The following is a 14,912-nucleotide window of genomic DNA, read 5'->3' as shown; positions in this document are numbered from 1 at the left end:
TTCTCGTACTGTTAAGAAGTTCTGGGACCCACAACAGATTTCTTAACCTGGGGATTTGGCAAAGGGATTGAGAATCCCCAGGGAATTTCACTTTGGAGGCCAGTGGGATTTGACTACAGAACTTAAACAGGACTAGGGAAAAAGACTCTTGGAGGGCAAGATAAAACCTTGTGTGCAACAGGACCCAGGAGAAAGGAGCAGTGACCCCATAAGAGACTGACCCAGACTTGCCTGTGAGTATCCAGGAATCTCCAGAGGTGAGGTGTTGGTTGGGGGCAAACAACAGGGAGGGAACACAGCCCCACCCATCAACAGAAAAATGGATTAAAGATTTACTGAGCATGCATCGGAACAAGACCCAATTTCCCCCACAGTCAGTCTCTCCCATCAGGAAGTTTCCATAAGCCTCTTATCCTTATCCCTCAGATGGCAGACAGAATGAAAGCCACAATCACAGAAAACTAACCAAACTGATCACATGGACCACAGCATTGTCTAACTCTACGAAACTATGAGCCGAGCCGTGTAGGGCCACCCAAGACAGATGGATCATGGTGGAGAGTTCTGATAAAATGTGGTCCACTGGAGAAGGGAATGGCAAACCACTTCAGTATTCTTGCCTTGAGAACCCCATGAACAGTATGAAAAGGCAAAAAGGTACAACACTGAAAGATGTCTCCAGATCGGTAGATGCCCAATATGCTACTAGAAAAGAGTGGAGAAATAACACCAGAAAGAATGAAGAGGCAGAGCCAAAATGAAAACAGCGCCGTATTGTGGATGTGACTGGTGATGGAAGTGAAGTCCGATGGTGTAAACAACAGTGTTGCATAGGAACCTGGAATGTTAGGTCCATGAATCAAGGTAAATTGAAGGTGGTCAAACAGGAGATGGCAAGAGTGAACATTGACATTTTAGGAATCAGAAAACTAAAATGGACTGGAATGGGTGAATTTAACTCTGATGACCATAATCTACTACTGTGCGCAGGAATCCCTTAGAAGAAATGGAGTAGCCATTGTAGTCAACAAGAGGGTCTGAAATGCAGTCAGTACTTGGGTACAATCTCAAAAATGACAGAATGATCTCTGTTTCTAAGGCAAGCCATTCAATATCACAGTAATCCAAGTAATCCCTACTAATGCTGAAGAAGCTGAAGTTGAATGGTTCTATGAAGACCTACAAGACCTTCTAGAACTAACACCCAAAAAAGATGTCCTTTTCATTATAGGGGACTGGAATGCCAAAGTAGGAAGTGAAGAGATACCTGGAGTAACAGGCAAATTTGACCTTGGAGTACAAAATGAAACTGGGCAAAGTTTTGCCAAGAGAATGCACTGGTCATAGCAAACACCCTCTTCCCAACAATTCAAGAGAAGATTACACATGGACATCACCAGATGGTCAACACTGAAATCAGATTGATTATATTCTTTGCAGCCAGAGATGTAGACACTATACAGTCAGCAAAAACAAAACCAGGAGCTGACCGTGGCTCAGATCATGAACTCCTTATTGCCAAATTCAGACTTAAATTGAAGAAAGTAGGGAAAACCAGTAGACCATTCAGGTATGACCTAAGTCAAATCCCTTACCATTATACAGGAAGTGACAGATAGATTCAAGGGATTAGATCTGATAGACAGAGTGCCTGAAGAACTGTGGACAGTTTATGACACTGTACAGGAGGCAGTGATCAAGACCATCCCCAAGAAAAAGACATGCAAAAAGGCAAAATGGTTGAGGAGGCCTTACAAATAGCTGAGAAAAGAGACCCGAAAGGCAAAGGAGAAAAGGAAACATATACCCGTTTGAATGCAGAGTTCTTCAAGAATAGCAAGGAGAGATAAGAAACCCTTACTCAGTGATCAGTGCAAAGAAATAGAGGAAAAAAATAGAATGGGAAACACTAGAGATCTCTTTAAGAAAATTAGAGATACCAAGGGAACATTTCATGCACAGATGGGCACAATAAAGGACAGAAATGGTATGGACCTAACAGAAGCAGAAGGTGTTAAGAGGAGGTGGCAAGAACACACAGAACTACTATACAGAAAAGATCTTCATGACCCAGATAATCATGATGGTGTGATCACTCACCTAGAGCCAGACATCCTGGAATGTGATGTCAAGTGGGCCTTAGGAAGCATCACTACAAACAAAGCTTGTGGAGATTGTAATGGGAATTCCAGTTGAGCTATTTCAAATCCTAAAAGACGATGCTGTGAAAGTGCCGCACTCAATATGTCAACAAATTTGGAAAACTCATCAATGGCTACAGGACTGGAAAAGGTCAATTTTCATTCCAATCCCAAAGAAAGGCAACCCCAAAGAATGCTCAAACTACCGCACAGTTGCACTCATCTCACACGCTAGCAAACTAATGCTCAAAATTCTCCAAGCCAGGTTTCAACAGTATGTGAACCATGAACTTCCAGATGTTCAAGCTGGTTTTAGAAAAGGCAGAGGAACCAGAGATCAAATTGCCAACATCTGCTGGATTGTCAAAAAAGCAAGAGAGTTCCAGAAAAACATCTACCTCTGCTTTATTGACTATGCCAAAGCCTTTGACTGTGTGGATCACAACAAACTGTGGAAAATTCTTAAAGAGATGGGAATACCAGACCACCTTAACTGTCTCCTGAGAAATCTGTATGCAGGTCAAGAAGCAACAGTTAGAACTGGACATGGAACAACAGACTGGTTCCAAATAGGAAAAGGAGTACGTCAAGGTTGTATATTGTTACCCTGCTTATTTAACTGACATGTAGAGTACATCATGAAATGCCAGGCTGGATGAAGCACAAGCTGGAATCAAGATTGCCAGGAGAAATATCAGTAACCTCAGATATGCAGATAACACCACCCTTATGGCAGAAAGCGAAGAAAAACTAAAGAGCCTCTTGAGGGTGAAAAAGTTGGCTTAAAGCTCAACATTCAGAAAACTAAGATCATGGCATCTGGTCCCATCACTTCATGGCAAATAGATGGGAAAACAGTGGAAACAGAGAGACGTTATTTTCTTGGGCTCCAAAATCACTGCAGATGGTGATGGCAGCCGTGAAATTAAAAGACGCTTGCTCCTAGGAAGAAAAGTTATGATCAACCTAGATAGCATATTCGCAGAAGGCAATGGCAACCCACTCCAGTACTCTTACCTGGAAAATCCCATGGACGGAGGAGCCTGGTAGGCTGCAGTCCATGGGGTCGCTAAGAGTCAGACACGACTGAGCAACTGAACTGGAGCGTGCTCATAATTGACCATGAGGTTTGTTCCAGCAGACTGGTAGAAGGCTTGCTGGATCACGGTTCCTTCCCTTCCTCTTCACTGACAAGATTTTGTTGAATCATTTGAAATTTTAGTTCTCTTACTGGATTGACCAATTTCTGTTTTTTTTAAATACTTGTAGAAAGTGTACATAGAAGTGTGATTTCAAAGAGTATTTCATTTATTTTTATCTTTCCAAGAGAAATCCAGCCTGAAGAGAAAAACTTAGCAATCCTATAAGAACGTTCACTTCTTATCCTAATGTGTCTTCCCCACATCGTGAATTAAAGTAGCCGCTTAGAAGGTAAAGTGGTTCTCTTCTATGTGGACAGCATTCCTGTTGTTGGTATTAAATAAAGCAACATGAGTCTTCATGTTTGCGTTGGGCTTCACGTCTGCAGTGTGGATCATCTTTTGGATCCTACTTGTTTGTTACTGCTGTTGTATCCCTTGAATGCATTTTCTGGAATTCTTAAGCAGCCCACCTCCACTCATCCCAAGTGTGTATGAGAGTCAAGAATTATTTTGCCTTTTGCACTTGAGTAGTAAACTATAGAATAGAATTCTATGAAAACAAAAAGAGACGCTTTTTTTCTTGGAACTTTCAAAGCATTGCTGTCTTGCTGTATTGATTTTGGTTCTTTAAGATCTTCTGTTGAGTTTGTAAATTTAGTAATTTAAATTTAATAATCCTTTGATTTCTTTGAATACTTCCTTGTTCTCTCCTTTTTTTTTCTTGACATTCTGCTTATTTTACCTGCTAGAATTTCAGGATACAGATTAGAATTTTAACTTCTTTTCTGTATCCTGTGTTTTGTTTACACAGATTCATTTTCCCCTGTTTTAATAGTAACCCTCTTTATTGCTGTTTATTTTTTGCCTCTCATGTCCTTTGATTTTTTTGTTGTCCATTCATATTCAAGAACTGAAATCATTAATATTTTGGTGGATGTCCTTATAGCTTGTGGCCTTGTAAGTCTGATGCTTCACTTAGGGTGATGCTTTAGAGAGTCATTGATTAGTAGATCATCATGTTCATGTATCATGTCCACCTGTTGATACACATTTGGATTCTTTTCAGTTTCTGGTGGTTATGAATGAGTACAGATGCTGTAAACTTCAGCATACAGGTTTTTTTTTTTGTTTTTGTGGACATTGTTCTTCATTTCTCTTTGGTAAGTGCTTAGGAGTAGGCTTGCTGGGTTGTGTGGTAAGTAAACTTTATAAGGAACTGCCGAACTCTTTTTTTTTTTCTGAGTTGCTGTGCCTTTCTGCATCTCTAGTTGCTTCACATCCTTGCTGGCAGTTGGTATTGTCTGGAACGTTTTCTCCCATCATAAGGTCCATCATTTTGATTTTCTTCCGTAAAACCCTAAGGTTTTATCTAGACTTACAGACCTCTCTGCAGTGGGGCTGTGAAGGAGCTCCAGACAGCACTGTGTTTCCTGGAGAGGGTCTTGGGGGGTCCTGGCGGATTCTTTATAGGGTCCATGTAACACTGTTTTCTGAAACTGTGTGATTTGTGTATTTTATGTGATCTGTGATTCTTTTTTTTTTCCCAGTATATTTTTGGAGATTTTAGCCCTGATGAATTCAATCAGTTCTTTGTGACTCCTCGTGCTTCAGTTGAGGTAAGACAATTTTGTTTTATTGAGTGCATGCATAAATTTAATTGATGGTTATGTTTTAGATCGGGTTTTTTTTTATGCCTTTTAATTAGGAATTCCAATGTACAGAAAAGTGAGGAGCCTAACATGAAAAAATGACTGGACCCACCCATTGGATTTGATTACTGTTAACATTTTGCTATACTTGTAAATAGCAAAACGTTACAGAGACAGTTGAAGCTTCCGTTGTATCCTCGCATTCGCCCTATTCCCCAGAAATACTGAAACTCTGCCAAAAATGCACAGTACGTTTTGTTTCCTGGCTGTGATTTTCACCTCTTACTGTGCATGTATATATTGTTTGTTGTTTTGTGCGGTTAGAAATGTCTCATCAGGGGCTTCCCCAGGGGCTCAGTAGTAAAGAATCTACCTGCAATTCAGGAGATGTGGGTTTGATCCCTGGGTCAGGAAGATTCCCCTGGAGAAGGAAATGGCAACCCACTCTAGTATTCTTGCCTGAGAAATCCCATGGACAGAGGAGCCTGGTGGGCCATGGTTCATGGGGTCGCAGAAGAGACCTGCCTTGTGACTAAAGAACAAAAACAAAGTCGTTTCATGCTGTATTCATCATTTTGCAGTTTGTTTATTTTAAGCTAAATATTCTTTAGATTTATTTGGATATTTTGTTCTTCTTTGATTTTAATTGTTAAATCTTATTTTTTTGGCTGTGTCCTATGGATCTTAGTTCCCTGAGCAGGGAATTCCCTGCCAGGAAATTCCCCATTCATTGTGAAATATTGGACTTAGCTGTTTCCATGCTGAGGGGGCTGTCTAGGTCTTCAGCTTTTCCATTAGTACAGAAGTGTGGCAGTGATCATATTTTGTCATGTCTCCTCATGCTCCTCTGTGGATTTCTCCAAGAAGTATTCCTAGGAATGGAATTTTGGCGCCCTGCAAGGAATAAGCATCTTTAGTGCATCTGCTTTCTAAGTGGTTTTAACAGTCTGCATTCCTGTCACTAGTGCATGAGAGTTTTTGTTGTTGTTGTTCAGTCACGTCATACTGTTTGCGACCCCACGGACTGCAGCACACCAGGCTTCCCTGTCCCTTACCATCTCCTGAAGTTTGCCCAAGTTCATGTCCATTGCATTGGTGATGCCATCCAGCCACTCACCCTCTAATGCCCTCTTCTCCTTCTGCCCTTGATCTTTCCCAGCATCAGGGACTTTTCTACTTTTCTATTGAATCAGCTGTTGTCATCAGATGACCAAAATACTGGAGCTTCAACTTCAGCATCAGTCCTTCCAACCAGTATTCAGGGTTGATTTTCCTTAAGATTGAGCGGTTTGATCTCCTTGCTGTCCAAGGGACTTTTAGGATCTTCTCTTCTCCAGCACCACAGTTTGAAGGCATCAGTTCTTTGGTGTTCTGCCTGCTTTATGGTCCAGCTCTCACAACTCTACATGACCGCTGGGAAGACCATAGCCATAACTATATGGATCTTTTAGATCCCATTAAAAAGAAAAATTTTTGATAATTCCCAGTATGCTGTGCTCAGATGTTCCAATTGTGTCCAGCTTTTTTTGACCCCAAGGACTGTAGCCTGCTAGGCTCCTCTGTCCATGAGATCTCCCAGGCAAGAATACTGGAGTGGGCTGCCATTTCCTTCTCCAGAGAATCTTCTCAACCCAGGGATCAAACCTGCGTCTCTTGTATTGACACTTGGATTCTTTACCACTAGTGTCTCCTGGAAAGCCCCATTCTCAGTATGCTGCTAAGTCGCTTCAGTCGTGTCCGACTCTGTGCGACCCCATAGAAGGCAGCCCACCAGGCTCCCCCGTCCCTGGGATTCTCCAGGCAAGAATACTGGAGTGGGTTGCCATTTCATTCTCCAATGCATGAAAGTAAAAAGTGTCCGACTCTTAGCGACCCCAGGACTGCAGCCTACTAGGCTCCTCCATCCATGGGATTTTCCAGGCAAGAGTACTGGAGTGGGGTGCCATTGCCTTCTCTGGTTCTTCTTCTTCTCAGTATAGACATACTTAAAATTTTTGCTAATCTAATGGAGTAAGTGGATTTTTGTCGTTTTAATTTACGTCTCCCAGATTACAAACATTTGAGCACCATTACATTACTTTCATATGTCCATTGGCAGTGTAGATTTCTGTTTCTGTTAATTACCTGTTCTATATCTTTTGTCCATATTTTTACCAAATGGCTTGTCTTTTTCTTATTGATTTATAGGGTTAATAATCTTTTGGAGTACATTTTAAAGTTTTAGTGTCTTGTAATTTTTTTCCTCATAGTTTGTGGATTTTTTAAATATTTTTTAAGAAATTTTTTCCTTCCCTGAGTCATAAAGACATTTAAAAAGTTTTTAAAGTTTTTGTTTTCACTTTGGTATGTAATAAAACTTGAGATTGTGGTGTTGAGTGTGTGTGTGTATGGGTGGGGATCTAACCCCTTACCCCATAGCAGTAGCAAAAAAGATTTAAAAATACTACCTTCTTACTATTGAAGGTCCTGAGTATTGACCTCACAATATGGTAGCACTGTTTCCAGAGTAAGTTGGTTTGATTTTGTATCTAATACAAATAAATTTTAGCTTTTTCTGTTGCTCAGTTTCCTTTTGTGTGTGAGATTATATATTTTTGCTTAAAAAATTCTTTGTTCTTATAAGTAACTATATAGTTAAAGAGAGAACTTTGAACAATTCTTGCAGTTTTATTCTGCTGCATTTTTATTATACCCAGTTCCCACAAAGGGGTTTCTTAGAGGTGGTGGAGGTTTGCTGTGTAACAGGCACCATATGCAGTGTATAGAGTGAAAAAAAAATACACACGTTTTCTGTGCCTGAACTCATTCTGGCATTCTAGTAATTCCCAGTTATGGTCTTACCAGGTTAGTAAACCAAAGTAAGTGTTTTAAACACACTTAACAGAAAACAGCAGTATTGCCCTGGGGCATGCCAGGGGCTCTGTTTTCAGATCCTGGCTCTCCTACTCCCTAGATTCTAAGTACAGTGTGATTTCAAAAAACAAGACTTTGAGTGCCTTACAAGTTAGATTTTATCACCAGGGGGCACCCGAGTGTCATCAGTGGAATAAAGGCTGTGTCAGGGAGTTTGCTGTCTTCTGTGACTGCAGAGGGATGTCATCCTGATTTGTGGCTTCCCCAGACACACTGTTTTGCTCCGTGTGTCCATGCCAGTGATAAAGGCTGGGGCACTGGATGGGAGCATTGGAGTCGTGTGTGGAATGGTCTTGCACTTCAGGCTCAAGTGCAGCCCACCTGGGCACACAGTGCTCTGCCGTGATGAATGCTGGAGTGCCCCTGTCTGGTGTAAGTATGCACTGCTAAGTCCAGAAAGTGGTCAGTTCCTTTTGTTTTCTTGGGCTTCTCCGGTGGCTCAGACCGTGAAGAATCTGCTGGCAGTGCAGGAGACCGTGGTTCGATCCCTTGGTCGGGAAGATCCTCTGGAGAAGGAAATGGTTACCCACTCCAGTATTCTTGCCTGGAGAATCCCCATGGACAGAGGAGCCTAGCAGGCTACCGTCCACGGGGTCACTAAGAGTGAGACACGACTGAGCGACTAACAGTTTTGTTTTCTTAGCTTCTTATTTGTCATTAATTCTCTCAGGAGAGTACTTGGAGTGATAAGCTTTTATATCTGAGACTGTTGCATTGACTCACTAAGAGTTAATAGGAAATCAGCTGAAGTAGTAGTTCTGAGACAGTTGTGGGCGTGAGAGTCTCCTGGGTGCCTCTGAACATGCCAAGCCCGGGACCCCATCCAGGCACCCCAGGGTGTTGTACTGTTTCTGCTGTAGTGTGCAGGCTTTGAGAAGTGCTGTGGTAGAAGCCGTGTTAGGCTGGAATCCTTTTGTTCTTTGCTTCCTGCTTCAGATAGCAATTATCTGTCCACTTACCTTACCCCTTTCCATTCTAAACTTTCTCATTTCAAACACAGCCATTTGAAACATTCCAGCTCATAAGTATTATGGAATAGCTAGGAGGGAAAAAAATTGGCATATTCATGATACCTTCCTGCATTTTGCAGAGAGCCCAGGCACTGACCATTTTGCTGTCTCTCTTCCAAACAAGGAATGTGGTTGCCAGCTGTTAATCCAGTTGTTTAAGGCACCCTGTTAAAAGAGAGCTGTGATTCTCAGGCTTTTCTTTCCCAGCTGCTTTGTTCACTGTCCCCAGGCTTGGTTCCTGCCTATGGCTGAGTGGACTTGTAGTGATGGTGAGCAACGTGTGCAGATGGTCACGAAGACTCTGTACTGGTCAATGGACAGAGACAAGCGTTTATAGTATTTGATGTGTACTCTGCAACTCCTGTGAAACAGAGGGTGTGTCGTGAGCCTTTTGTAGCTGATTGACATGTCCGTTGGAGCCCATTTTTTATTTTTTACCTCATTTTTGGATCTATTTAATAACAATCAGTGTTGGAAAGCTTTCTGATGGTGTTTTAATATGAAGATGTTTAATCTTACTCTTTCCCCATCTGTGTTATTTTGTTAAAAATAGTGTTATGAAAAGTTGCATGGATAAATAGCCTTTTAATGAGGGTTGCTTTAATGAAATAGCATGTGTTGAACTTTAACAGTTTGTTGAGTTAAACTCTGTTTTCCACTTCCCTGGGCAGCTTCCTCCATACGGCGGGACAGTTCTGTGTGGCGCACAGGCTGCTGATGACCTCCCCGATGGTAAGCACGCGCCGTGGGTGCAGTCTTCCTTCCTTTCCCTTTCAGCTTGATGTTTTTGCTGTAAACTCGAGTAGCTTTAATCACCAAACCACTTTGGCTAATGAATTAAAGTTTATTCTGTGCTTCAGAGTATCAGACCTCCAAGGTGAGTTTTGGAAATAATTGCTCATTTCTGTTTGTTTCGTAAGGATCCTCTGGCACAGGTGTACCCTTCACAGCCAAGGCTCTCTGTGCGGGTTCCGGAGTGGGCTGTCTGTTGAGTGCACCGGCTGTTGGGCCCAGAACTGGCACGTCTCTGAGTACGTGCTTTCCACCCGGCTCAGTGGCAGCTCGTTTCTCTTGTCCTGAGTTTGCGGTTATGTCCACGCCTGTTATCAGGGCTCTTGGGAATTCAGGTGATCTCTTCACCTCCTGTCCTGACTGAGTAGCTGGCTGGCTGTGTCCCAGACACTGAGCTGATCACTGGAGGTGATGCTTACTGAGTTGCAGCCCTCTCATATATGTTACAGTGTCACTAACAGTAGGGTCCTCTCATCTTGCTGGCTGCCATTGCACGTGTCAAACCTGTCTAGACTGCTTTTCAGTTTGCATCATGCTCAAGGTCCTCATTGGCCTTGGAGAAGCTGGAAGCTGAACCTTTTCTTTGAGAGCAGTGATTTGGTTCCCTGTTTCTATAGCATTGTCAGAAAGGGTTTTATTATAATTTAGATTTAAATATAAACCTTGCAGAGACCATGTAAACTTTTCATCTGCAGACAAATGAGAAAATGATTTTATCTAAAATTATTAGCAGCTTTATAAGAAACATAAGGTAGAGAACTTATGATGACTTAGGATGAGGATAAAATAAGAGATGCCAGAGGGACCCAGACACCCTTGCCAGGCCTCCCAGCCTCTGGAGCCCCCTTGTCGTCTGTGGGTTGAGGTGCTCCCTGACTTCCAGTACTTGGCACATAGCCGCTGTGCCGCCGGTGTTTGCTCGGGCTCCAGATGTCTCGCTGTCTTACCTGTTGTCAGAGCCCTGGTCCAAGTCGTGCCTTACCATCCTTCCAGGGGCTTCGGCTGCAGATGAAGGCTCCGCCTCCCTCTCAGACCCCCAGTGTCGCAGCGCCTCTCCTCTCTGCTCCACTCCCTCCTCCTCACTCTCACCATGTCCCCCACCCCCTCCAGGCTGGCATCCCTGCTCAGTTACGCGTCTTGGCTCTTTTTCTCCGTTCTTCCCCCTCTCCTCTCAAGTCCATCTTTTAATCTGCCAAAAACACAGCTGCTCACACTGAGAGAGGCCAGCTCAAAGGCCCCTGTTCCCCAAGGCCTCTTCTGTCCTGTTCTGTTGTTTTTATTTCTCCTACAGTGCCAGCTCACTGTCCAGTAGTCAGTGAATCTGCCTCCCTGTTTAGGCTGAGTTCAGCTGTGGGCGCTCATCCATTTCTGTGTGCAGCAGCTGCACAGTACAGTGTCTGCAGTGTTGTAAACCCTCAGGATGGTTTTGGATGAGCGCTTTAGAGTGATTTGTTCCGGCACTTCCCACCACAGCCGGCTCCTCACACTCTAGGTGGGGGCCCCTAATGTGGCCTTTTTAAGTTAGTCCCCAAAGCTGGAAGCAGCCTTGCCCCTCCTTCCCTCCCATCCCCTCCCCCATCCAGTTATCCTGCCAGCTCCTCTGACCTCTCTGTAGTTTCTGATCCAGATAGATCTCTTTGTGTGTGTGTTGAGGAGCATTCTATTTTTAAATTTTATTCATTTTTTTTTAATTCATTCTTATTTGAAGGATAATTACAATATTGGGTTGGTTTCTGCCATATATCAACACGAACCTCCTTCACACCTCTCATCCCATCCCACCCCTCTAGGTTGTCACAGGGCCCCAGTTTGAGCTCCCTGAGTCATACAACAAATTCTTGGAAAGCTGTAGAGGCTTTATCTCACCCACCCTCTGCTTCCATCATTCCCGTCTTTGATGTCTGTCTTCCTATAGATGTAATCCCCTGAGGCAGGGACCTTGCCTTACTAATCTCTGTACCCCTCCCCCTTGATAATAAACACTTTGCACATGGCTGAGAGCTCCATGATTATTGACTTGACTCACTATGAACTGATTGGAGAAGTCAGCTGAGGAAGCCACTTAAGCAGTGGTTCTCAAATGGACGTGGCCATGAGCATCTCCTGGGTGCCTCTGAGCATCTCAGACTTCAGGACCCCATCCGGGCACCCCAGGCTACTGCACTGTGAGTGCTGCAGTGCACGGGCTTTGAGAGTGCTGTGTTAGGGTGTGATTGTTGGTTTGAGCTAATTTTCCTTCCCCTAACAAATCCCCTGCCTGATGATCCAAGTGCTCATGAGCTTGCAGGCCTTCCATCACTTTTCCAGCCCGACAGGTTGGGCCTTGTCCTGACTTCTCTGCCCTGGAGTGCAGTGCATGGTGTGTCCACAACCCGTGTTCCTGCATAAGAAAAGGAACCGAACTGTTCTGGGTAGGACTCAGCCTTCCAGGGATGTGGTCAGACTGTCCACAGTCTGGTAAATGTTTTGGTAACAACTGTAGCATATCAGAATGGTTCCATTAATGTCACATCACATTCTGGAGTGTTGTATGTTACGATAAGATTAATGATTAAGATGTGGAACGCACTGTGTTTGTTGGGAATAACCAAACTCTGCACAGGCTGCATGGTACAGCACATACTAACTTCAATGTGACTCCCGATGCACATTCCAGTCTCTGAACGGTGGCCTCCCTGCTTCAGCTACATCCGTCTTGGTCCACAGAGCAGCTCTGCATCCTTGCAGCCTCACTGGATGGAGCTCCCTGGAAGCAAACTGGACAGTTCACTTTTAGGGATAATGGAGAAATATATTTCCTTTGGTGATTGTTTTCAAAATAAGGAAACCACGAAGCAGTGCTCAGGGGACAGAGAATTGAAATTGTTCTCTCGGTATCTCTGTAGATGGTTAGCTGTAACCATCATCATGTTCTCTTTTCAGGAATGTTTTGCTGTTGGGCTGGTGTATTCTCCCCACTCCCAGGGTGTGTGATATCAAACCAAATGGAGAATTAGAAAACTATTCAGGGCACTGGCCCCTCTGTGGGCTGTTTTTTCTCCTCTAAAAATACTTCGAAAGTAAAATATATTCAGTTTCCTGAGTAGAATATGATTATTTTGGTACTGTGATTTTTTTTTTTTTAAATAAACGCCTTGAGAAAAAGTGGGCCTCTTGTACTAGACTTGAGAAATCTTCAGTAATGCATGAAAAATAAATAAAAAAATACATATCCTTTCCTAACTTCAAAATGTGTAACTATTTCGTCACATATAAGATGACATTGGTGTTTAGTTTCTATTGAAAAACTCAGCTGATTCTGAAACTCAGCCTAATTTTTGAGATGTGATCTGTGAAAAAAATGTCCATCTTAAATGGATAGAATATGTGGATTGTTGTCAGTGGGGAAGTGGGGAAGAAGTATTAAAGGATTTCAAGGAGATTTTTAAAGGTTTGCAGTCCTAACTTTATCTTGGAAGCACCTTCCTTACCCATGGGGTTAATCCAATATGAATTAATTTAGGAGAAGTCACAGGCACTCATGCAAGGCCATTTTGGGGCTTCAGTTAAGGTTGTTAATAGAAGAGTCTGGGAAATGGATAATTTGAAAGAGTGCTTTTGTGTAATTTATACTTTTTGAATTATTAAATTGGACAAATTAGAGAAACCGTATATACGTAATATATATATATAGAGAGAGCACAAGCAAGCAGTGGTTTTCAAGTCCCCAAGTTGGTCGTGTTGATTTTTAAAAATTAAGTTTTCCAAAATATATATACCCTAGTCTTAGGTATAAAATAAACTAATAAAATCAGATTGCATTGAGGGACATGTTCAGATAGGCAGAATAGCATTTGTTTCCTATTCAAAGTTTCATTTTAATTTCTACCTTAACTACCGTGAGTGGAAAATGGATACCAGCTTCTGTGTTTCATATCTCCAAATTAAATATAATTTTGTGGTTATTATTTATTTCAGCAAATTACTTACTTAACACAGAAATTAAATGTTTTAGCTTTGTTAATTACTGCAAGACTTTAAGGTTTTAGTTTCAAAAAGAAATAATTACTGAGACTTTTATAAGTTGTATAGCTGTGTTCTTAACTGGTGGCATATTTACTGATCATTTTCTTTCTAAACAGGACACGACTATCAGAGAATTGAATTTGGTGTTAATGAAGTAATTGAACCCAGTGACACTCTGCCGAGAACTCCCAACTACAGTATTTCAAGCACATTGAACCCTCAGGCCCCTGAATTTATCCTTAGCTGCACAACTTCCAAAAAGCTCCCCGATGACATTGATAAAGAAGTGAACTATAGCTCCGCCAATTGCCAGTACCCGGGCCCTGCCCTTGCCCTGGATGGCGGCTCTCCTGCCGAGGCGGAAGCTTTAGAGAATGATGGTGTTTCGGGTGGTCTTGGACAAAGGGAACGTAAAAAGAAGAAAAAACGTCCCCCTGGATATTACAGTTACTTGAAAGACGGTGGCGAGGGTGGACCTTCGGCAGAAGCCCTGGTCAATGGCCACGCCGGCCCAGCAGTCTCCAACAGCGTAGGCGCCGAGGACACGGACTTGATGGGGGATGTACCCACGGCAGGGACCCCGGACTTGGGGCAGCCCTCAGGACGCCACAGACTTTGTCAGCGACGCCGGGCCTGCTGGGGCTTTCCCTGGAGCCCTGGACGGCGGGGCCAGGACTGCAGGGCAGCTTGAGGGCTGCCCGGGGGCTGACTCGGAGGCCTCCTGCCTCCCTGCCGAGGCCGGCAGGGACACCTTGTTGAGGACAGCTGTGGCTCAGCCCTCCGTGGGGACTGATACTACTGAGAACCTTGGAGTCACTAACGGACAAATACTTGAATCCTTGGGTGAGGGCACAGCTGCCAACGGGGTGGAGTTGCACACCGTGGAGAGCTCGGACTCGGACCCCGCCAAGGCCGAGAGTGCCCCACCACCTGCGGATGCCCCAGCCTCCGCAGCGGGCACTGTGCCTGCCAGTCAGCCTGCCAAGTCATGGGCTAGTCTTTTTCATGATTCTAAGCCTTCTTCCTCTTCCTTGCCTGTGGTTTCTGTGGAAACTAAGTATTCCCCTCCCGCCACGTCTCCCCTGGTCTCTGAAAAGCAGGCGGAAGTCAAGGAAGGGCTGGTTCCAGTTTCAGAGGATCCTGTAGCCATAAAGATTGCAGGTATAGTTCAAAAGATACAGGTCTGAGGCCAAGATGGGAGCAGACAGTCTGCACTGTTATCCAGAGCGATAGCGGATTACCTATGTGTTCAGATGAATT

At 43.5% G+C, this 14,912-nt stretch overlaps 1 protein-coding gene across 1 annotated transcript in view; it reads left to right on the top strand.

Annotated features, from left to right (window-relative positions):
* The window catches only part of USP10 (ubiquitin specific peptidase 10), a 63,135-nt gene that overhangs the window by 24,636 nt on the left and 23,587 nt on the right, over positions 1 to 14,912 (top strand). Inside the window, 4 exon segments of the mRNA XM_070388615.1 lie at positions 4,831 to 4,899; positions 9,527 to 9,587; positions 13,769 to 14,225; positions 14,227 to 14,813. Coding sequence (XP_070244716.1) covers positions 4,831 to 4,899; positions 9,527 to 9,587; positions 13,769 to 14,225; positions 14,227 to 14,813 — 1,174 coding nt within the window.

The sequence above is a fragment of the Bos mutus genome, chromosome 18 (assembly GCF_027580195.1).
Source record: "Bos mutus isolate GX-2022 chromosome 18, NWIPB_WYAK_1.1, whole genome shotgun sequence".
NCBI classification, from domain to species: Eukaryota; Metazoa; Chordata; class Mammalia; order Artiodactyla; family Bovidae; genus Bos; species Bos mutus.
Note: the sequence above shows the minus strand (reverse complement) of the source record. Positions and strands in the feature narration are given on the sequence as shown.